Source organism: Fistularia commersonii, chromosome 30 (genome assembly GCF_037954325.1).
Source record: "Fistularia commersonii isolate RoL2024-O1a breed Wild chromosome 30, RoL_Fcom_v1.0, whole genome shotgun sequence".
Classification (NCBI taxonomy): domain Eukaryota; kingdom Metazoa; phylum Chordata; class Actinopteri; order Syngnathiformes; family Fistulariidae; genus Fistularia; species Fistularia commersonii.
In genome coordinates this window covers 7,719,058-7,743,067 of record NC_141313.1, presented here as the reverse complement: position 1 = coordinate 7,743,067, position 24,010 = coordinate 7,719,058, and the positions used below count along the sequence as shown (strand labels likewise).

General features: G+C 41.4%; 1 protein-coding gene across 11 annotated transcripts in view; it reads left to right on the top strand.

Moving 5' to 3' along the window:
• elmo1 (engulfment and cell motility 1 (ced-12 homolog, C. elegans)) overlaps positions 1-24,010 on the top strand; it is a 113,412-nt gene that overhangs the window by 17,836 nt on the left and 71,566 nt on the right. For 10 of the 11 annotated variants that reach the window (XM_086177837.1, XM_086177839.1, XM_086177838.1 and 7 more), the window contains one exon: positions 22,906-23,051. In XM_086177837.1, the coding sequence (XP_086033963.1) occupies positions 22,974-23,051 (78 nt within the window). In that variant the 5' untranslated portion in view covers positions 22,906-22,973. Of the gene's footprint in view, positions 1-11,055; positions 11,429-22,905; positions 23,052-24,010 lie in introns of those variants that run through there. The other variant, XM_086177841.1, reaches the window with a different exon arrangement.

The window sequence follows — 24,010 nt, the reverse complement described above, 5'->3', positions numbered from 1 at the left end:
TCGTATTTGCACGGTGTGTATCACAAACACAATGACAACGGGCCATTAGTGTTGTTTTTATCCTTGGTTTACCTGGTGGAATCCAATTATGTTTCCACATTTACAGTCTGACAAAGCATCTCTGTTGTGACCTTTGCAATGTATAATCCCAGTAATTGCAATTTATTTGTTTTGTTCTACATTAAAATATTTTCCTAGTTTAGAGGCCGCTTTTATGATTCCCTTTTGGTCAAAATGGAACAGTAACAAGATGTAGCGGGCTGTGTTGGGTTTTGCTAAATCTGATTATTTCTAACTAAATATATTGCTAGCTCAGTTTTTGATCAATTCCTCCTTAATCTTTCAGTATCTCAATGATTTTCAGTGAATGAACGACTTGCGTTTTTATTTCAATAATATTCTTTTGTTTATTCCATTTTTAAAAAGTACCTATCCTCAGTTTGAATCATGGGCTTTTCTGGATTGTGGAGTCAAAATTATTGGCAGAGGAATTTGGTGACTGTGTGCCAAATGCCAAGCAGCTAGTCCTGTCCATGAGCTGGGCGGTAGGGGTCCGATAATCCGTGAAGTGTGACGAACGCTCTTGGATTAGTATAAAACCGGGCTGTCAAAATATTCTGAACACCTCTCAGGACAAAGCGCTTGTTTGACATGTCTAATATTGCTACCAGCTTTGATAACAAAGGAGAGTTTAACTTCCCGCTGATAAAATATGTAATATTTTCGATTTGACACACTAAGGCAGATTGACAGAAAACTCTGTCATTAAAAAAAAAAAAAAACAACTTCCAAATAGCCCATCTTTATCAAACACAAGCATCATCCCTTGACAAGGCAAAACACATCTGTCATGTGACTTTGATCAGTCCTTTGTCTGCAGCTCATGCCACAGTGCTCCATCAGTACATATAAAACTAGAGGGGAGCTTAAACGTTCATAACAGTCACAAAGAGAAGACTCAGAAGGGCTCGATGAGGGCTCAGGAGAGAGGGTTAAATTCTATCTGAGTTAAACAAACTGTCTCCCGGCTCCAGCCACATATCTTGCACACTCTGTGATCGTAAATGTTATATAGAATAAAACACAGTAATTTGCCAGACTCTTTTATCCAACTCACAGTGAAGGTAGCGGGGATTGAACCCAGGACCTTTTACATGCAAAGCATGCGCAAAGCACTGAGCTACACATTCACATATATATCAATCATATCAATCTTCTTCAGACCCCTGGGCAAAAACAGTTGACTTTTCCCAAGTTTTGGAATTACTTCTTAACAAGACACCTGCCTAAAGATCTAGTAATTAGACTATGAAATCATGAATCCCAGGCAGGGATGTGTCCTGTGTCCTGATCAGCTTAGAACATGCATGGTGCAGTGTTGTTCAACAATCCTTTTTTTTTTTTTTCCCACTTCATGATGTGAGCAGTTTAAACAAGTTGCTGTAAAATGTTTTTGGCTACGGGTGAGACAAGAGACTTAGTACATTGCGGTATTTCCTCTTGCAGTACAATATCAGTGCAGATGTGGCAAATCTGACGATGCTATTTCTATTAAGAGAAAGAAAGAAGCTGTTATCATCAACAGATTCAACCTCTGCCAGGGGATTTATTTAGTGTTCATGTCTGTTCGAGAGCCTTTTAAAGCTGATACAATTTGACACACATTGTTTCATCAGTTTGTCTGGGTTTCGCCACTTGATGATCACAGTGACCTGCACTCTGTAAGCCATTGAAATTTGTTGCCAGCCCTGCCAGGTGAATCGGTATTCTTGCGTCATTGCTGGTCTGAGAAATGTGTTACCACCAACTATATATTGCATTTGGAAAAGCCTCAGTTGCTAGACTGTCTCTTCGGTGAGGGTCATCCGGTTTAACTGGATGGCATTACTAATTCTGACACAGACTTCGCCTCTGTGCACTGCTGCCAACATTCACATTACTTTAACTTTGACCTCAGTGGCTGGTGATCTTTTTGTAGCTGATAGAGAAGTGACCACAGTGTAGAAAAAGAGAAAAATAATGGATACAGAGGTCTCAGTGCCAACTAAAAACAATAAATCAGAAAGGGGTACTCGTCAATGTTCCCCAAAATACAATACTTTCCCATTATTACACCAGTGAAACACAACAAAATCCACAACCCCTCACTTATGCTAATACGTGATAACAGAACGTTAAACTCTGGGACATTTAAGCCTGGGATCATTGGTATGACCCGTCAAAATGTTTTCATGATCTTCGAAAAAGAGATCATACGGAGATCGTGAAACCCCATGTGCAGCTTTTGATGACCCATCTCGTATCTTAACGTCTGTGCTGTTCCACACTTTGCCAAACAGTGTAGCAAGCAATGGCAAAAATCTTGTATTGCGTAAAGGCACCGTTGTAAAACGGTTTATGAATTTGTCCATGATTCCCACCATTATTTTGTGCTACTTGCCTGTTGCATTTCAGAAATTTTCTTCTCCTCGCATCGCAGAGGTGACTCCAGGACACACAATACCAAAATGTCATAAAACATCTGGTCGAATCGATTTTCTATATCTTTACAGCTATGCACTTTTAAAGACTTGCAGTCCTGCAAAAACACCAGCCACTGTGGGAGTCACTGTGGGGATACACTAGTGTAGCTGACATTTGTATCATCCCTAACCCTCATCTTTACTCTTTGTAAAGGCGAGGTAATTTAGGTTGCAGAACGCTGTCCGTTATCAGCCTTCAGTGTGATTTGTTGTTCGTAAAGGCCTCCTGTTGAAGGTCAGAATGGAAGAATGATCGAGTGCACGGAAATTTGCAGAAGACATTTTGATAGCAGTGGGTGATTCATAGTAACTGTAGCTATGTTTGTGATTTTTCTTACTTTTCTTTATTTTAAAGAGCAAACCTCAAGGGGCTCTGCCTGCTCAGCTCCAAAATAGATATCAATGTCAGTTCAGTGATTACGCAAGGCTGCACGCACACGGCTTTGCAAATTGATTGGTCTCATCACATCCGGATGCCTCGCGTTGTTAATATTTCCTCCCACTGCCGGTTCGTACTGACCGGAATTGAATTTTGGAGCCCAACATAGAAGTACACGATATTTCGATAACCCCGCCCACATGAATCTGTCAGTTTGGAAGACGTTCTCTGCCCGGAATAGATGGATGACCTGGATGGGCTCCTTCCAATGGGTTTGAGAAGCAGGAGTGCAGAAGGTCATTCAGTCAGTGACTCACTAAGCCTGTGGACTCTCTCACTCTCTCTCCTTACTGCTGTGAAAAAGGCTTCCAGGGTAAACACCTAATTGTGTGCCTCTTTTTCTGTTTTCAAGCTCTCACCGCTGACCTTGATGCTGACTGATATTGAGTTATGTAATGGACAAAGATGGCATGTTATTTTTAAATCTAAATAGAATAGAGATTGTGTTTGAACAGACCGCACAGCCTATTGTGTTGCAGTTAGGGTGAACAAAACATGTGCAATGGTCACCTTACATAACACACTTTAACCACAGGGGATTGACACATGCACAGCTCTGTTTTTAACACTTACAGATTTATCACTAAACAGGGGTGAGCCTTAAAGGTGCTGTCATGTTGTTGTTTTTTTTTTTTTTTGCTTGTTTGTTTTTTGTTGCTTTTCAGCTGTAATTTCAAACCTACGTCTCTTCTGCTCGCTCATTGCAACAAGTAGAAAATGACTCTTGCCACTTTTAGTCATTCAAATCCGACGCAAGTGCTTCATTGTGCTCTGGAACATTGTATTATGTCACTTGCAGTCATCACATGTTCCTCGTCCAGTCATCAGGTTTGTTTTAATTTGTAGTTATAGAATTTCCAAGAACTTTTTTCCCAGAAAGTTAGTAGATTATTTAAAGTAGTGAGGACAAAGTTCTTAATCTAATATTTTGCAGAATAAGCTATTATTACTGTGGTACTAAAGGTCTTTAGACAGTGTGCAAATAAATGGCTTAACTGTGTATGCCTTTTCTAATTCCCATTCTGGAGAAAACATGGAGATATCCTGTTAAAAGCTTGACACTTGCACACACAGGTCTTATTTATGCCTTCAGCCAAGTTCCTTAGTTACAAAGAAATCATATTGCTCTTGAATATAAGATATACATGGCAAAGGGCCTCTGAGGTCTGGTTTGTGTGCTTTACTAGCACTATGAGGCTGCTTTCCGCTAAGCTCACAATATCAGATCCTTTGCTAAACAAGCGAGGAGAGTAACGGCGTTCCTGTCACACACAAAAGTGTTTTTCTTGGAGCTCATAATGTATGTTATCCCTGAATTGCAAAGACAGCAGCACTGGATGAAGGATGCAGCGGGCTGCCTGAAGAAGCAGGCTTCTTCATTATATGAAGAAGCATGGAAAGTTGCAACAAAACATGCTGTAAGTGTAATAGACCAGAAGTTCAGATAAGATAACATTTTTGGTGTGGGCAATAACTGTCTGATATGACCTAAAACATTATGGCAGACATAACACTGATGCGGTAATAACAGTATAATGAGAAATTTTAGTTCTGTGCAGTCCTTTATATGTGACGTTTAATCCAGCTGCCTCATGAGATGATGACCTGACACCAGAATTGTTCTTGTCGAGCTTTAAGTGATTTATTTCCGCACACAGTAGAAGTGCCCCAGCCAATTATTATTGCTTTCAGATGCATGGAAAGAAAATAACGTCCGTGGAAGCAGCTTGAACAATAGCCGCAAGTCCTCAAGAGGCTCGAGCAGAAACTGTCCAAAAGCATGCAGTAGTTTCTTTTGAAATCCCTAGTCCCTCTGCGTCCCTGACTACATAATAGGTAGCAGAGACAAAGTACAAATTATATTTCTCGTTTGTACAGCACTTTGAAACACGATATGAAAATATATTTATTAATATCATAGTAGTAGAATTTTTTTTCAATGTCATGATTATTCAAACAAGTATTGATCAGAAATGGTTTCCCATCATTATACATATGCTTCAGGTTCACCCCAAGTGGATGCTGTACAACAAACTGTGGGGTATGTAAGGTTAGATTTGGGGTCGGTCAAATCACAAGAATTCACATACTGATAAATGACATTTGAGCTGCCAGAAGTGAAGTGACTGGAGGGAATAAAAAAAAACTTCTCTCTCAAATGAACCACAGAATTCCCATGTAATGCAAGTTGAACAGCTGCTGTCCACTGAGAGCTGTTCTTGTGGAACACGAGTAACACCTGGACTACCGGCTCCATCCTCTCCTGAACTGTTGTTGGCGACACAATCACCTACTTTCTGAGGACTTGTCAGCGCCAGCTCAACATCATGGCAATTGAGTTAAACACATTGCTGTGTCAGGCAGACGGAGTTGTATTTTCATGACTGATGGTCCGAACGTTTGATCTGGTCTGCTGGCGTTCTGCCGACCTTGCTGTGCATAAACAGTGTAAGAATGTGATCATGATGGATCTACGGATTAAACTGAGCACCAGCAAAGAATTGCATGCATTTGACACGTCTGCACAGAACTGTACCCTGGTTACATAACTTGATTTATACCATGTAAATAGTTAACATTGTGAGCTGTGCTGTTGTTTTTTATTTCTAAAAAACAGCTGTCAGCTGTGCTGTAGATGAAGGTTAATTCCATTGCAGCCCATTGGAGGATCATGTCCTCATTTTTATTGTTGTTATTGCTGTAATTCTTATCACCACTGCTGGAACAGAGGGTGTTCTAAGTATACCTGCACCACCTGTGGGCATTGAGATTCAACTAGCAGTTTTACTTCTCTTGACATTTCATTCTAAAATAGTGTTCGGTCCAATTAAGTCGGTGCTGTTGCTAAGAGTAGCTATGGACATGTATTTCCCCCCGCAGCCATGTTTTCCTTGCTGCAGCCCTGAGGCTGATATCTTCATAAGAAAGTTGTGATTTGATCTGTATTCAGCCTGGAACATCTGCTTTTAACTCCATTCCAGAAATTGTGGAATATATAGTAAAGCTCTTGGCTCGTGCATATTAATCTGACGTTTGCTCTAATGTAAACAAGCATTTCAACACAGTTTTTTTTTTTCTACACACCCAAGTGTGGATACAAGGAGGAAAGAGGATGATAATCTTGACTCCACAACGTAATCTGATAGAAATCTGCTTTTTCAACAGGAACGGTCTGCCACGATTATCAACCAGTTATTGCATTACACGTCTTCCCCAAGTAACTTTAACCCAATTCAGACTTCCTGTTCAGACATGGGGTCCTGCCGTTATCCTGGTTTCCTGCTCTGCAGTGGAAATTCTGATGATTTCTGCAGATTGATTACTTGTGTTTAATCTCGTACGTTATCTTAGCAGCCTACCAAGGCGTATCATTGTGCACACGGCAGACGGCGGTTACTGTTTTTAAGAGTCCCTCTTTTTTGGGGATACAGGACATGTTGTAATCTTACACCTACTTGAGAGTTGGTTATTGCAAGGTGCTGTGCACCTCGAGATGTAAGGAGATAAATCATGCCCCAGATTTGTGGTGTCTTCAGTAACTGCCCTGAAGGCAGGGTATCTTGAAAGTGTTCTGCCTGGATCATAACTGTTGGAGTTTGATGATTACAAGTAAAGCACATTATTCCTCTTCAAATGGAATTCATTTGGATGTGTATTGAATAATAGATGTTCCCTGAGGTGTTCCAGATTATCTTTGCCTGACAACCTCCTCTGTATGCAGTCTGTGAAATCTTTTTTTATCTTTGAAAAATTGGAATGGGTTTATGAAAATTGAATTGAGAGAATTATTTCTACAACTGTCTCATAATATCCGACATCTACATTTACATTTTGCTGACACTCAGCAGTGCATGGACTCAAATATCTCAAGTGCTAGTATTGCTGCACAGTATAATGCAGCTACGATGATTTATAATAGCCTGTATTAAAGTCATAATTTGAATGTATTAATTGTTTGAGTTATAATGAGTTATCCTGACAAAAAGCTGATCTAACACTTAACCTAACCTCACACTTGGATTTCACAATGAAAAAATCCCCCCAAAATGCATGTAGAATGGGCTTTCTATGTTACAGTTATAAAGAAATGATTTTTTTTCTATTTAATCATCCCTTTACCATTAGTTTTGAGATGATTATTAAAGACCATTTTCCTTGTACAAAGTACATTTGTTTCACAACTGTTACAGAGAACAGGAGCCCGTCCTTTTTTCTGTCAATACACAAGCTACAAAAACCTGAGTGCACCCAATTGTCATTAGTCTCTAAATATTCTTTTCCAAATGTTTTTTCAGAGCACCGTGCCTGGTATGCTAAGGCTGAATAGCTCCTGATTGGAGCTAAAACCCAGAAAGATGGTTTAAAGCGCCGTCACCCCTGACCACAGCCCACTTCTCCATGCCGCATTTTGAAAAAGTACACCGTCACTGACAAAGAATTTTAAATTTTGCTGATACTAAGGGATTCCGAGTGAACGCTAAGATAGTGATTCCAATGCGAAGCTGAAGAAACTTGATATTGGCCTGAAATGTTTGGTTTCCACCACTCATCACCTGAAGGCCTGTCATTCCTCATGTAAAACAGCAGCAGCTGTGGTCAACCCGAGTCCTTATTGGCTCCAGCTGATTCAAGTTTCAACAGGGATTTAGTAGAAAACAAATGTGTCAAATGGCTGACGTAACAAATATTTCCATCCAAATAATCACCACACATAAGCTAAAACTGGTGTCTTAGTAAGTTTCACCATAAACTTCCATGTATTTTTACCTTCTTAAAATAACTGGCTAAGTAATTTTTGGCCTAGATCAAGTTCTTATTCAACGTTGCTCAGATTTTTGTGTTCATCAAAAAAACTTGACACACTTAGGTGAGAATTTTAAGAAGGCTACGATATGTAATACAAACCATCACTGAAGGAGAATTGTCCTCATTATCCCTAAAACCAAGCAGCCGATGGGATGCAGAATGGGAGCAACATTGCAGATGAGTGGTCTAGACAAGATGCTGAATCCTTAAGGGTCAACGGAAATGAAAGGAGGAAACATGTTTAGTTGATTTTTGGTTTTTGTCATTCCACTCTCCAACATAGCCTTAATCTGGTTTGATTTAATGTCAACTGACACTTGCTATCATGCATCATTTGCTGGTAACGTCATTTGGAACCATTAAATCGTAATGATCGGGGGATGGGGCCGTGGTATTGAAATACAGTGTTATACAATCGTGAGCAGTGTTTTACCCCTGAACTGTTTAGTTTTACGGTCTAAACAGAGACTCCTAATATGGAAGTTAGTGTAATACCCCTGGATGCTGTTAGATATAATTCTAAAACAGAAGGTATATAAATATTCATTGAAATATGAATTCCTATTTGCATTGAAATAACTACGGAAAGCCACAAGGCTATTCCAAGGGCGTTTGTATATTTAAAAAAAAAACAAAAAAACTTTGGTCCTATTTTTTAGTTAAATTTGGGACCAACTGAGATTTATTCGATTCACTTCTTCTGGGCCCTGATTGTGTCCATCCTTATGAGCTAAAATCCTGTCAGAGCTTACCAGACATGTCATCTGTTAGTTGGATGTCTGATCGGAACAAGACACTAATACGCCTTTTTTTTTTTTTTTTTTGGTTTGTTTTTTTAAAAGCATAAGCTGACGCACCACAAATTGATTTTATTTAATGGTAAAAAAAAAATGTCTGTTAAAAATTGTACTGAAAACCTTTTGTAGTTCTTACAAGTGGAAATGTTAAAGAATTGACCCGTTGTACACCGGCATGAAGCTGGACACATCCACCTACACTTGAATAAATTCATATTTAGTTATCTTGCAAGTCCAGCTTGTGTGATTGGTAGTAATTGAGATTTGCTGATGAGTCTCCAGAATAAACAGATGAAACATAACTTCTGTTATAGAGTGGAAATATAAATTGTGTTTGTCATGTCTGGTAATTCAGTTATGTATATAATGGAACTGGTATGTTGGTGGTTCAGGGTGGGCTTACTCTTGCAAGGGGATATTAGTGGCGCTCTTGATCAATGGAAATATTTGTTTTGCCATGTTACTGGCCTTTTATAGTGATGTTGGCTCGAAGTATGTTTCATTCTGCCCTCTTGAACTCAAGGGTCTATGCTAAAAGAATAACAATTTTTGTGCAGATCATTGAGGAGGATGGGAAGCAGCTGCTTTGAAACATACGTTCACATGCGTCTGTTTCCTTGTGGTTGAAGTCTCTCTACGCATGCCTTCGCCCAAGGTGGAATCTCAAGCTAACTGTAGCTCACAGAGCATGGAGACAACTATAACAGACAGTACTTTTGTTGTTTGGAGGCCATTTGATTTTGGTAGTACATTGATGTTAGTCTGTAAGAGAAATCCAAAGCATAACTAAATGACAGAATTTGAATCTCAAGCTGGTAGACATATCTTAGATGTTCTGCCTTTACAGTTCTATTGTTTTAACCATTTTATCCTCCTCCTCGCTGTTTGAGGAGTTACCAGTAGGTTAACCAGAGCAGAAGTGCCTTCCTGCCCCCAAGTGGGACAAAGTCTTTACACTTAACTCATTCCTTGGCCCTCAGTGAGTGCAGCACTTGTTAAAACCTTCTACACCGGTCCATCCACTTCCAAAGATTTTTAAACCGGACTTGCACTGTTGAATACAAACCTCGCTTTCATTGAGCCTGACAGTTGTCTGTCGTCAGCATTTTCACATCCTTCTGTCTTCTGCTGCTTTGACTTGACTTGAAAAAATTCAACCCCTTTGGCAAGTCCGCACACCGCCAATGTTTCCCATTAATGGGCTCTCCTGCGTCGGAAAATTAAGATCAGAATGGTGGTGAAAACCACAGCGGTGGTCTGCGCCATTCCAGGCAACGCAACTCATTATGCAACCCTTCAAGATACTTGTTGAAAAGTGAACACGGGACATAGCTCATAACCTAAGCATATAGCGACGGCAGCCTCAAGCCACTGCTTGGACTCTGTCTCTTCGGGCGCCACAGAGGTTGAGTCGGCCCCCAAAGTGTTTGCATGTTATTAGGTTCAGACTAACCTAAGCTGACCTCAGCTTGGGTGGAGCAGACATCTGCTTGTGTCGTCGCTCGCACATGTGGCCCGTTCCGCTCGGAGTCTGAAACAAGGATGTCATCAGCCTGCTTTCACAGTAAATGTTTCATTAAGGCATTTAGCCTTTAAGCTCACAATTAAAGGGCCGCTGTCATGGTGCAAACCACCTGACTTACTGAGGCACGTCCCGCTGACTCTGGTATGTGGGGAATAAAACACCGTCTGAAAACCAGTAATACGTTGTGACTGATGTACTGGAAGAATGAATTTGCCCTGCTATGTGTCTGTCTCAACAGATGCGTTAACTTTGTTCTTTGTGGTCATGAAAGTTCAAACACTGTAGCACCAACAGTGTGAAGGATGACACCGATGAGCAATAATTACATTGTCAAGCAACAAGTAACATTTTCCATTCATTATCTATACTGTTTATCCTGCGCTCAGGACTGCGGGGGAAGCTGGGGCCGATCTCAGCTGTCATTGGTGCGAGGCAGAGTTCACCATAGACCGGTTGTCAGTTGATCACACATGTTGAGACATACAACCAATCACACTCCTGCTCAAATGCCAGGCAACCATTCACTCTGTCATCTTAGGAGACAAATAAACCCTCACTCTCCCACACATTTGGACAACATAGGGTCTCCATTTAACTTACTGCATGTTTTTGGACCAATATTTAATATGGCATAGTTGTATCCAGTGGGCTCCTGGCTGGACACCATGTTTTAGAGGTTGATATTTGGTTGAATGTTGTTTGACGCGTCATCTTTAGGAAGTCCAATGCCAACCTTTTGAAGATTGAGAACATTGATGGCGGCCAATGTTGACGTCATGTTTTAAAATGATGTTGTCAACTCATAAAACTTTGTCTTTCCAACATCCCAGAATTAGAATAACTTGCATAATTGCACTTGGGATACTTAAATACATTTCACTGATCGTTTTTATGTAGTAAAAACACAGTGAATATTATCTGAATTAACCTAAATGGTATCATTATAGAAAACTGGTATTAGTCGAGCTATGTGCACAGGGATTTTTTGCGTGAATTGTGAGCAGCGTCTGTTTATTTGCTGTAATTTCTGAATTTTGAATTTTTTTTCTTTTTTTTTTTTTCCTTCTTGCTGAATGACTTATTTCCTCTTTCTTGACAAACGCCTACTTCCCCCTTCTGTTTTTCTCGCTAAAGCTTTCGGTCGCTCTTGTGCCTCAAGCAAAGCACTGCACAGCCCATTGTGAAGTCTTTGTCTGTAGTTTATGATGCCGAAAGCACTTCACTTTCAGGCAGATATTGAGGCAAAAGTTGCTTAGAAAAGAATCACTGCCTCTATTTGAGCAGGTGTTTGCAGAGGAAGCAGGTTGATTGGGAGAGAAACCACCAGGTTGTTTATGAGGTGAGTTGCCATGTCTTTGAGGTCTTTTTCTTTTTTTAAACTAATGCCTAACAGGACATCGCAGGCCTCAGGGTGTGGCGTTGCACTCTCCTGCTCCTTCCATCTCCATAGTGTTCATTGTATGTCTAAACACTTTGGCTAGCGTTTTTGCAGTCTGGGATTGTGAATATTTGAGAACATACTGTGCGTGCTTGTTGGTTGATCTGAGATGCGACGCCATGTGGTTTAATACATCTAACCATCTAACCAGGAAAGATTAGAAATGTCAAAGAACGGATATGTTTCAAGACAGTTGAGGGCTGTGGGCTCATTTCTGGAGCAGAATGGGAATGTGGCGTCACTTTGTGATTGCGGAATGGATAAAGAATATCATACTTATACAGAGCGCATATTTTGTCTGCTGCATTTTAAACTAACTACTTGGTTATTTGAGGATGCCATACATACTATGAATAAATTCTGCCTTGGCAAAGCTGACTTTGTCTGTTTTTTTTTCCCCCCTCCCACTGGCAGCGGTCTTCTTTTTGTCTCCCTGTCACTAAATGTTCCCGGGTTTTGATCATGCAGGTTTTGTAAAATGCCACCCGAGTACATCTGATTTTTTTTTCTGAGTCACTAGTTTACCTCAAATTGCAGGCTTGCTCTCGCTGCACGCTATTTAAGGCATGCTTGTGCCTTATTCAGCAGTTCACCATAGCTCCATGGCTCACTTGTTCGCGTGCGTGCGTGCGTGCGTGCACGTGCGGATATAAGTAAGTAAGACTACTTACTATACTTACGGATATAGTAGTGTACAGATACTCAAACACACTATATGCATAATGCATTCGCCTGCCATACAGTTTTTGAAGCTCCTGATTCAGTGGTGCTGACACTTGACAGCATATCCTGGTTGCGGCATTGTGGTTTATACAGACCGTGGCCTGCTGAAAGGTACACAGATAAACTAAAAGTTACTCAAATATGGTGTGGCTGTGAAGATGGCCAGGTTTTGACTGCTGAACAAAAGAAGGCGCAATCCTGAAATAGGACATCTCATTTGGTTTTGCATAATGAGGGAAGAAGTTGTTTCAAGTTGTTTTTTTTTTTTTTTTCTCCCCGCCTCATTTGGGTGGTATGTTTATGTTGAACTTCTCAGAGCATGGAATTTCCTCCTTTGACTCAAGAATCCATATTTCTAACCCCAGAGCCCAGTCTCATCAGTTTTCCTTTTGTCTTCTTTTTTTTTTGTAGCAGTTTTGTCAGCCTTTTGTGTGAGAACAGGCTTTTCCTGCGGGCTGGCCGCTGGATATGTCAGGGAGAGTTTGCACAACCCAGAATGTCTAAGATTCTCACTCTGTGTATTGTCTGTCATGTTTCACTCTTGGGACCATGGTGAGTTTTTGTGCTTTAATAATGTGTGTGCGTGCATGTGTGTTGGCATGGACACACCTCTCCTCCAGGGTGTAACATGACTATCACGTGGCTGGTGTAGTGTGTGCATCGGTCTATGAGGGGGTAACAATAACTCTCTGCACCTCCTCTGCAGCGCGTCGGTGGCCTTTTGTCTCGGCTCTCAGTTAAAGGATGGCGCTCTCTTTGTACACACACACTCTCACACTCACACCCTTGTGGTGAAGCCGGCCCTTTGTAGAGGCATCAAATGAAGACCGGGAACTGGTGCTTTTGAAATCCACCCAGCATTTAGGTTCGCGCAGACACACCCACGCACAGTGACACGCACACACACGGACATTAAAGTGCACACACGCTGGAGCACAGGGGCACTCAAAATGCACATGGTTTTGTGCAACTTGATATGCTGATGCACTCCAAGCGAACCACAGCAGCTGGAAGTGGAAGGATAAGAGGATTAATTTTTACAGTTGAAGGGTTTTGATTGACGTTGAGACCCCATGCTGCTGCCTGTTTCATACCATGTCTGAGGAAAGGACTTCTTTCTCCCGGTTAGTTTGGCTTGTACTATTTATATAATTTTTTTGACTACGGGTGTTTAAAATATCTCAAGAACCATAGAGATTATAGCCTGAATGTGTCTAGAAATATTTGAGGCAGTTGGTTTCTTAAGAAGTGGTCGAATACAGCCTCTGCATTTGAAAAGAGTAGTAAACGAGGGCCTCCCGGCCCACGTGGCCTGCTGGTCGAGTTAGGTTGCGTCATATTCAGGGTGTATTTTTCTTTTTTGGTTTCAGCTTTAGCAGAGATGGTCAACTGTTGCATGGAGAGACGTCTAATCCAAACCATCTCAAATTAGCAAAGTGGAACCGGAGAGAATGGTGATATCGATGGACTGAAGACTGAGCTATAAAGGAAGGGTGGGCTGAACCAGATGGATTTGTGATGGAGACATGGACGTTTTTATTAGATTTACAGTTTGTTTTATCACACAGTTTCTTTGTGTATTCTTCTGGGGTAAATGCTGTCTCTTTGTCCCTATAAGCAGCATAACATATTATTGTGATGAAAGAATTTATTTACACCCCTTTCTATAGACTAGAAGTTGTTGATGCACAATTCTTTGTTAGATGCCATGTAACTTGAGGGTTCCCGTGCCAATTAGGAGGTCAGAGACCTTTGCGTGTGCTTTGGGGCTCAGGGTTCATCAGGTTTAAGAGCCAGACTCTGACAATTACGTCAAAACAACACAAAACTAGAAAAAACTGCTGTCTCATGTTCTCTCATACTATTAAAGTTCCTAAATGTCCCCAGAGGAGCTCGCAGGAATAATGGGCTTCACTTAGATCATCCCCTTGATATTCATGCTCTTGGTTCACCACTCGTTCCAACTTCCTGTCCATCAGCAGCTTCTCCTACTCTTTGAATTAAACCAATTAAAAGTACTAAAAGAAGACTGAGTACAGCAGGCATCTTGGGCATTTGTTACCGTATAATACAAACCCATACGGGCTACCAAGGCTCAGGTGGTAGTTCAGGTTGTCTATTGAACACAAGGTTCCTAATTTGATTTCTCTCTCCTATGAGGCTGCGCCAGTGTCCCTGAGCAACAGCTACCATCCTTGATGCCTCCACCGCCGCTGTCTGAATATTTGTGTGTGCCATGGTGTGTATTTTAAAGGCACACGTGATCTGTTGGTAGGAAGAGCTCTGAATAAACAGTATGTAGTCTCTTAACACCAAGAGTGATTTTTTTTTTTTTCTCTTTTGCAATGGACTGAATTACTTGCTCCTCAATAAGCCGCCCCTCACTCCAATCAACAGTATTTTGATCCTATGCATTTAAGTCTTTTCAGAAATGTTCCCCCTCCTGCTGTCGGGGAAAATATTGGATGCAGGTCAACATTTCAGGAGAGAGGCTCGCTGAAACATAACATCCAGTGAAGTGTGTTTTAAGAAAATCATTATTTCTGCTGTTGCTATCCTACTGATGCGGGCAAATTTGTGAGTTTGGATGTTTTCCCATGGCAGCAGAATATTTTAATGCAATGAGTGTTACCCATTCTTTAGTTTGAGAGACATAAAGTATAAAACTTTGGCCAACACACAGTACTAATCGATATGAATGTGTATGATATCCACTTAATGTTAGTGGATATGAAGGTTCTGGATATGTATGGTAGCTTACCATGAAAAATTAGAACTGACAAACAAAAGCCCAGTGAACTACCTGTACCCTTAGTTGCATCTCCTCTTGCCCTTTGCTCTCACTATATAATATATGTTGTTTAATATTGGGATGTTGCAGCCACTTGCTCGAGGGATATTTTGGAATTAAATATTCTGTTTTACGCGATCAGCTACAATGGGAATTGATTTTTAATGGCAGCCAAAACATGAATACAATGTTTGAAAAATTAGGATTTTTTTTATATCTGATTATGATGGACATTTTGTGAAATGCAAATCAGACTGAAGTAGGTAAACATTTGGCTGTTTATAAAAACTTTGGGATGTGAACAGGGAAAACTTGTTTTCATGGCAACCTGATCGACATGGCAACAGCTGCTGTCAGTGACATTTCACCTGAGACATCCTGACATTGTCGCATTCAGCCAAATAGGAAAGTCCAAACTTTTAGGTCAGGCTGGAACTGCAGATACTGCACAGTACACTCTTTGGTTCTGTTGATCTGGTAAAATATTCTCCTGTAACCTCAAGAATCGCCGTTTCTGTGAGCAGCTCATCTAGATCATATCATTCAGACAAAAATGTATCCTCTCGATCTCTATCTGTATTCTATCTTGTTAAATGACTTTGCCCAACCCGCCATGTCTCATTTCCGTCCTTTCTCTCCATAGTTCTTACAGTATTGCCATCCTATCCTAGTTTCCTCTCCTCCTTCCTGTCCTCCCCAGCAGACTACGTGACCCTCCTGTTAGACATCATGAATTATTGAGGTGAAATCCAGCTCTCTTATTGCTGCCCAACAAATCACGGGGCATTTCTGCCTCTCTGTTTCATCTCCCATTACCCTCTCCTCCCCTCTTTATTGATGGTTTTGTGCCTTAATTTTAACCTCTGGTTGTGGATCAAGCCTCCGGCCCCCTGCGAGTGAGTGTAACATGAGATCGAGGTCTCTTTTCTTTGCACTTTCTGAAGCCAGTCCTGAGAAATTATTGCCCCTGTCACCTGGCAACACACGCCTCTCCGGTTACAGCAGGTGTGTGAGTGTTTGAAGTCGGATTAGCTGCACGCTAACACATGTGAAGTTGTAAACAGATACACGGATTGAAATACTTAGCTCGACCAGAGCCCGGCCGGACTGGTACTTTGATAATTTTGCCAGCGTGTCGGTGGACACAACACATTCCACCAATTAATCCAGAGGACGGGCTTTGACCTTATGCTGGTGGAGTAACTCCTGTCCAACATTAAGTGTGGACTTTCTCTTAATGCATTCTCCCAGAGAGTGATTAGTCGTATATACCAGGGCTTAAGGAGCCTGCAAGTGGTGGCAAAGGCAAGTGATGCCTGTCAGTTTTAAGGATGAAGTCATGAATGTGACTGATACAAACACCCATCAGCTGTGATGCCATTTAAGTCAATTTTTATACACTCACTGTTGCAAAATGTTATTGAAATGAACCCCCGTAGCCCCAAAACACTTTAATAGAAGTTTCCTGTTTAATGATGTTGGGACTTTGTGTAACTATGTTCTATGCGAGGCACACTGGTGGTTGTGAGTGATCTGTTGTGTTTTCAAAGAGAGTGCTTAGGTTTTACCTTTATACCTTTATAAGATGCCATAAAATGTCAGCCCCTGGTACATCTAAGGTGGTGTGCGATCCTCATTTTGACCATGAAAATGAAAAAAAAAACAAAACACTTAACCGATGCGTTTTGAAAAAATACTGAGAAAGGCAAAACCGGGTAAATACTGTGAACATCAGATAGACAAGTGAACTAACAGGAAATGAGAAGCGGAAGGAAGTGTGGAGTCTGGGGGGGGGGGGGGGTGTTGCATGTCCTGTTAGCCTTATTAACCCCTTGTGAAGGATACACACACACACACACACACACACACACACACACACACACACACACACACATTATCCGTGGCTTGATCACCTGCTTCGACTTGCTGCACTGTGACACGGTTCTGATGGATAATTGGTTCCATTTACACTGAGAAGCTCTTCAAATCATGCCACACACACACACACACACACACACACACACACACACACACACACACACACACACACACACACACACACACAGCTCTTGGGACCGTCGTAAACACCCTTGATGGCATGTAGGACACATATTAAGACACACACACGTTCCTGGGACAACTACCGTGTAAAATCGCATCTCTGAGGAGTTGAACCCTGCAGCAAGCTGTCGATTACTGGAAGAAAACATGTTGATAGGATGAGAAGCGCCCTGCTTGTAGAGTGCTGCTGTGTTGAACCCCTGTGTGTCTCAATTCAAGGCCATTTTGAAAGGATTTACTGTGGCTGTTGGCTGTCAGAAGTCTGTGTGTGTGTGTGTGTGTGTGTGTGTGTGTGTGTGTGTGAGAGAGTGAGAGAGATCGATAAACTTCCATGCCATCTGTAGTCGTTCGAAGATGATGGCAAGGTGCTTGGAACACATAGACACTCAGATGGTTCCTTTACTGGAAAGCCGAATCAGAGCTGGCTCCTACATTTTCCCGATAACAGCAGGGTAGGCTTGTACTTTTGAATTGTGTGCATGTCGTTTTTTTTTCCCTTGTAGCTGTGGCCATTGTTTCTATTGGATTGGATGGAATGGTTTCGTTAAATGTCAGTGTTGACAGAATCCACTGGATCAGCCACACTGTAAATAACTTTCAGACATATCAACTTTACAACATTGTTTTGAATTACCAGAAACCGTGAGCTACACAATATCCGCACCAATAATGTGTCAGAGTAAAGACAAGGACTGACCATTTAGAAGAATGTTTATGTTTTAAGATAAAAAGCCACTATCAAAATGAAAAGGTCAGTCAGATCTGGCGTTTATGAGAAGATTATCACATTATTCTTTTAGGTTTATGCCATATTTCTTGCTGTGACAGAGATCCAAGTTATTTTGCTCCACTTGAACTTCAATGGTTTTGAGATTTTTCACAACCGTGTGGAAAGAGCACAACACAGCATCATTAATCTGACATTTGAACGTGTAATTTCTGCAACTGTGGGAATAAGAACGATGTTTCTTGCTCATTTTCTTTTCTACTTTTACCGGGTCATTTTCTTGTTACTGCTCTCTAATTTCTTGCAGATTTTCCTGTAAATTCTTGCTCATTGAATTTTTAAGTAAATTTTAAGGTCTTGTATACAGTTATTTCTTGCATGTGCTCAGTATTACCTTGTCCATTATTAGCGATGGCTATTACTTAATTCTGTTTGTTTTCTCATTAATAATCTCCACGTTTTGTCCGAGCTTTATAGCCTTACTTTAGAGGTCCTTCTCCTGTCAGCCTACGAGGAGTAAAAAGATGACTAACACGCGGTTGTGTGTAATAAACTGAATGAATCACAGGCTTTTCGCGTTCACACAGTGCAGCATGGCTCGTCCTTGTGTCTTTAATTCCGACACGGATTACAAACGATGGCATGGCCGATGTAGTTTGCCTCAGCTCCAAGCTCTAATCGCAGTAAGTGCACAAGGTTGTGTTCGTCCAGATGTTTGTCTCTGTGTTTTTGTATCTCATCCACCACCTGCTCTCGGCAGTAAAGGGGATCCGACACGATTTTCTTTTTCTCCGCAGAAAGTCAGGGAGGGGTAAGGGATGGCCAGCTGCCTGCTCCTCGCCTCAATGAAGGCAAAGGGTCTGAGAAAGTGTTTGACATGCGTTACAAAACCTGTATAATCGCCGATGAACTTGTGCTTGCACGTCATTCTTATGTGAGTGGTGTGATTGAAAGATGAGGGGCAGAATGACTCATTTTGGGGGGAGTTCAGTTGTGACAAACGTGACTTGAGTATGCCACGCGCTTTGGAAAGAAAGATGTATCCACATCTTGAGCTATTGATGCAGCAGCTGCCATGGCAACGGGCCCTTGAATAAAGGCTGTGTGGATTATTATGGGGTGACTCACACACACACACAAACACACAAAAATACACAGCATCCAGACCGGTCTTGTGACGTAAACCCTCTTTAAATGAAGACACGGTTATCAAACCCACACACACAATGAGAGGTTGAAGTGCTTAACACCCTGCAGACAAAGTCAGAAAGACAAAGACAGAAAAAAGTAATTTGGGAAGTGAGCATACACACACACACACACACACACACACACACAAACACACAGACACATACCAACACTCACCATACTGTAGTGTATGTATTGACACTCACCCTATTCAGCCGAGTGTTTGTCTCCTAGGAATTAGATGGAGCCCGTCTTCATCCATTATGGATTGAAAATAAATATGTAAACAGGCTCCTCCACCAGAAACTAAGATGATCCAATCATTCCAGACAGTGTAGTCAGGTAAATTATTGATATCCCTGTGAGTTGGTTTAGTGGACCTCTATGCCGCATCCTTGACTTGATAAGGTTGCAGGGGTGGGTTTCATTAGATCCCCTGCTAGTGCACGGAAGTGACATTACCCTGTTCCTACTGCATGCATCAGAGTGACTGGGATTCGTCGGTTTCCCCCCCCCCACGAGAAAGTGGCTTATCTTAGAAAACCACAGGGTTTCAGGTCAATCCAGCAGCCTATTCCGTCTTCCGTCGGTTATCTGGATTTTTTTGTTTTTTTTCTGTTTTCCGCCATCTCAGGAGTCATCTGAAGCTGGGCGGGGGGGCTCGGGATTACAGGCTCAGTCCTTTAAGTGTGTGAGGAAAGAGTTTGAGTCGGGGCAGTGCTCAGAGGTTTTGCAATACTATCAGCAAGAAATCAGAATTTTCTCTTTTTTACAAATATCAGTATTGATTTTCTTGCCCCCCATTAGGATGAGGCCTCTGAGGGTAACCTCCGGCAAAAAGGAACAGAAAACCCAGGGACATGGAAGATAACCCAATAGCTGCTGACCTTTGGGTGCTCTTCAACTTCTCTTCAACAAATAATAAAACAACAAATGATGATAAATGTGGCAAATTTGGTTGTCCTGCTGTAGCATATTGCAGGGAATTGTATTTCCTTGGAGTATTATATCAAGTAATGTGCTCCTTAAGTCTTGTCAGACCATGTTATCGTGACCCACGCACTGGGCTGCAAGAGGTTTGGTTGGGCTGCACCCTGTGTATTTGACAAGATGTAAGATAAACTTTATTGATCCCCATATGGGAAATTCTTTTGTCACAGCAGTGTAACAGTTATCGTGTCAATAAATATGAATATAAATATGAATAGACAATTAGAAAATAGCAAAAGAACATTCCCAGCAACAACACCGATAAGAATGGACAACAGAGTGGGGGTTGGGGACCGGATGAAAAAAAAGACAACCAATACTAAACAACAACATAAACACAGTGACAATAGCAATGACAAGAAGAAAATAAATGAACAAAAATAGGCAGGATGTGAGTTTTTTTTATCCTTGTTAATCTCAGACAAGAGTTAGGACATGACATGTCCCTGTTTAGGAGCGTCTAAACTTTAAACGCTCCTTTGTGCCTGAATGTTTTATACCCTAAAGCGTTCAGTTCTGCATTGGGGTGCAAGTTCCCATGTTTACACTGGTGATGCTCATGACGCCCAATCGAAAATGGAGCTTGTTTTAATTTTATTGCACAGCGCTCATAGTTGCAAGGCAATGATTTTTGTAACAATTCGCTGTAAAACTCTCCTGCACGAGTGCAGATGTATTTGATGAGGCAGAGGTGCTCTGCAAAATGCTACTGGAATCACTGTAAATCAGTTCTCCAATGTTTTGTTGTTGTTGTTTTTTTCCGTTGCATCTGCCCTCAAGCAAAAAGCAAGCATCTTATTAGAGGGAGCATTCCGGTCATAACATGGTATGTGATATCGAAGGTCAAACCAGCAGTGATATGTGTAAATAACGACTTATCACTATTAATACTTGGGTGATTTCATGTAAAAATGGATATGTCAGTCACACTGTAACTTACATTTTGCTGTTAATTCATATACTTAAGAGATTTGGCACTCTTGGGATTTTACATTCTGCCGTTGCCGCCTGAGTGAATTTTCCAACAATTTGGTCCACCACTGTATAGCGGTACACATAAACCCAGATGAGCAACAAACACAAGCCCTCCTTTAGTGTTTGCTGTGGCCCAGCTATGTGTTGGGCAGGAAGTACTACGGTCCAATGCTCTCTGGTGGTCAGTCTTCTGCGGGAGAGACTGTTTTTGAAAATCTAGGGCTGAACCCAGATACCCGAGATGATGTCAGTTGAGTAATTCTCACCGACTTGACTGAGCCTCGCTTTAGCCACAGGAGACATTATGCTGCAGTTTCCAGAGTACATGTTTGTGGGAAGAAGCTCTGGTTTGGTTAAAGCTGCTCGCTGTAAAGGGGCTGCTTTCAAAAACAATGCTTGTATTTCCTTAAATGGTTCAAGTGGTTGCTCGGAAGTCGCTGGCTGATTCCTGGAGTCGCTCTCTGTTGTTAACAGTTGAACTGTGTTGCTATGATATAGGTTTTGAATTTATTCACCTGCTCTAGATGACCTCTCTCATCAACAAGGGGCAGTTTACATTGGTTCAGGATGCTTTATGACGCCCCCTAGTGTCCATAAATAAGGGCTCATATATGCCAAATGTTAAATACATGTATGGATGGAGCCTTTGGCCCATCATTCATTTGTGTGTGATTCTGAACATTTTCTTAAGGACTGCGGATGCAGAGCCAAATAGATCAAACGGAGCAGTTTCACCAGAACTCATAGGAGGCAGTGTTGAGTAGTATGCCCAAGTGTGACCAGTGTGAGGAACAGAGAACAAGCATTCCATCGGTATAACATAGGAGAAGTGTTCTCCAAGTTATATGGCCGCACAGACCACTGCCATCTGCTGCATTGCCTCTTTGTGGCTCTCTCTGTTGTTTGAAACACAGAACTTGCTTGTTTTTCTAACAGAAAAATTACTGATGTTGTTTTTTTTGTTTTTTTTTTTCTTCAAGCTGATCTGAAATGTATTAAGAACTCAGAAAGCAGGAGCAGGAGATGAGGAAAAAAATTGGAACAAAATATTTCATCAATGAACACAAGTTTTAAATGTCTTTTACATACATTTAAATTAAAGCAAATTTCAGCGGTTCCTCTTTTCTGTGATAAACAGAAGGTCAAAACAATAAACCTTTGCACCCCCAACCTTTTATGTGAGCCGTGATTTGAAGGTAGCGGTAGAGCGTTGCTGCGCTTCTGAGATTTGGCCCCCAGACGACAACAGAAACAGTTCACCTTTACTAGTTTACTCTGGAGTTGGGCTGTTTACTTGAATGGATCTGCACAAATTTCCAGGAAGAGCTTGGTTTTTAAGGTCAACTGTGATGTAAATGGGAGCATGTTGTTGCTTGAGGCGGAGTTCCCCATCCCTACACTGATGGCAGACCAGCATGCTTTGCAGCTGGGCAAACTGGCCTTGCGGCGCTGCTTGGTAGTATGGTGCCGAGGGAGGGGGGTCTGTGCAGAAGGCTTATACTGTATCAATATATGTTGATTTTTACGTAGTGGTGAACTCTTTTTTTTTTTTTTTTTTTTTTTTTTTTTTTTTTTTTTTTTTTTTTAAAGACATTTACAGGCAAGTCAAGTGTGACTCAGCTTTGTTCATACGACAGTTAACTGTTATGTCGTCCACAAACTACTTATTTCAGATGGAGAAGTTCAGTGCATAAGCACCACCAGATTCAGGTCTTATTTAAAAGGCGCCTCTGCTCTCATAGACTGGGACTCTTCAATCACATGTGACTTCTAAGCAAAGCAAGTGGAAGAAAGTACCATATACAGACCTACTTCTTGACTAATGTGCACCAATATTTGTCTCCCTTCTTCCCTTATTTCTTTCCCGCTCGTTTTTCTTCCCTCCATCCCTGTCTCTCCATCTTCTCCTGTCTTGTCCTGCAGGTGTGGATGAGAGGCCACCAGTAGTTGTGACAGAGGTGTGAGGCCGGGACACCCCCCACCTGACAGCCATGCCACCACCGGCAGACATCGTGAAGGTGGCCATCGAGTGGCCGGGGGCCTTCCCCAAGCTCATGGAGATAGACCAGGTGTGTGTGTGTTCAAAAACACTGAAAATGGCTGCGTGGGTGACTCGCTTGGGCATTTATCTGTGAAAAACATGGTGTGGTTTTTCTCGACATGATACACAACAGTAATCTGGTGTTGTTGTGGTGACGTATTGGAAGTAGCTCAAGAGTAGTGTGTGTGTGTGTGTGCCCGCGCGCATTTTTGCATATTTGGCAACAAATGATCTAATTAGCCGTAAGGAAGCGGCATAATTAAAAGATGATTAACAGGGTTTGACATTAAGCTGAATGTAATTAAGGGCTCAAATCCTACAGAGTGATTATGATTGACACAACTTTTTCAGTCAAAAACGAATGTTTTTCCACATAAGTAATGTGACTAATTTAATTACTTTGAGGGACAGTTGATCTCAAAAGTATAAATAAAACCAATGAATTAGATTTTCCTCTCAGTCATAGTGCTGTTTATCCTTCGAGATCAGTCTGGTGCAAGTGCGGTGTCGCAGGCACCGGCCATAAATAGTCGACTCCGACGACGCTGGGTGGCGTTCTCGCGGTCTCAAAGCGCCAGACAATTCATAGCAGCGCTGCTTTCCAGAAATCATGACCCAGTTACTCAGAATAATAACAGACCTTGTTATGAGCAGTTTTTGATTGGGGGCAAAGCAAAGTTTGGTTGAAAATAAATAAAATGAAAATTAAAAAAAATTGTTCCCAGTGAAACTGCAGACGACAGGGCCCGTGGATTATTTTAAGTAAATAGGACCCTGATTTCTGAGAGACTCACTGCTGATAGTATGAAACGTAGACAGAGCAATGCGGGAAAAATCCAGCGTATTGTTTGTTTAGAAGTGGATGTATTGATAATTGGATTGGAAACATCTCCTTGATTCAGCAACTGACGACACATAATTCTGTTTCGTCTTTCAGTAAACCGTTATAATGAATATGTAAATAAGGATTTTAAATGCTGGTGTTTT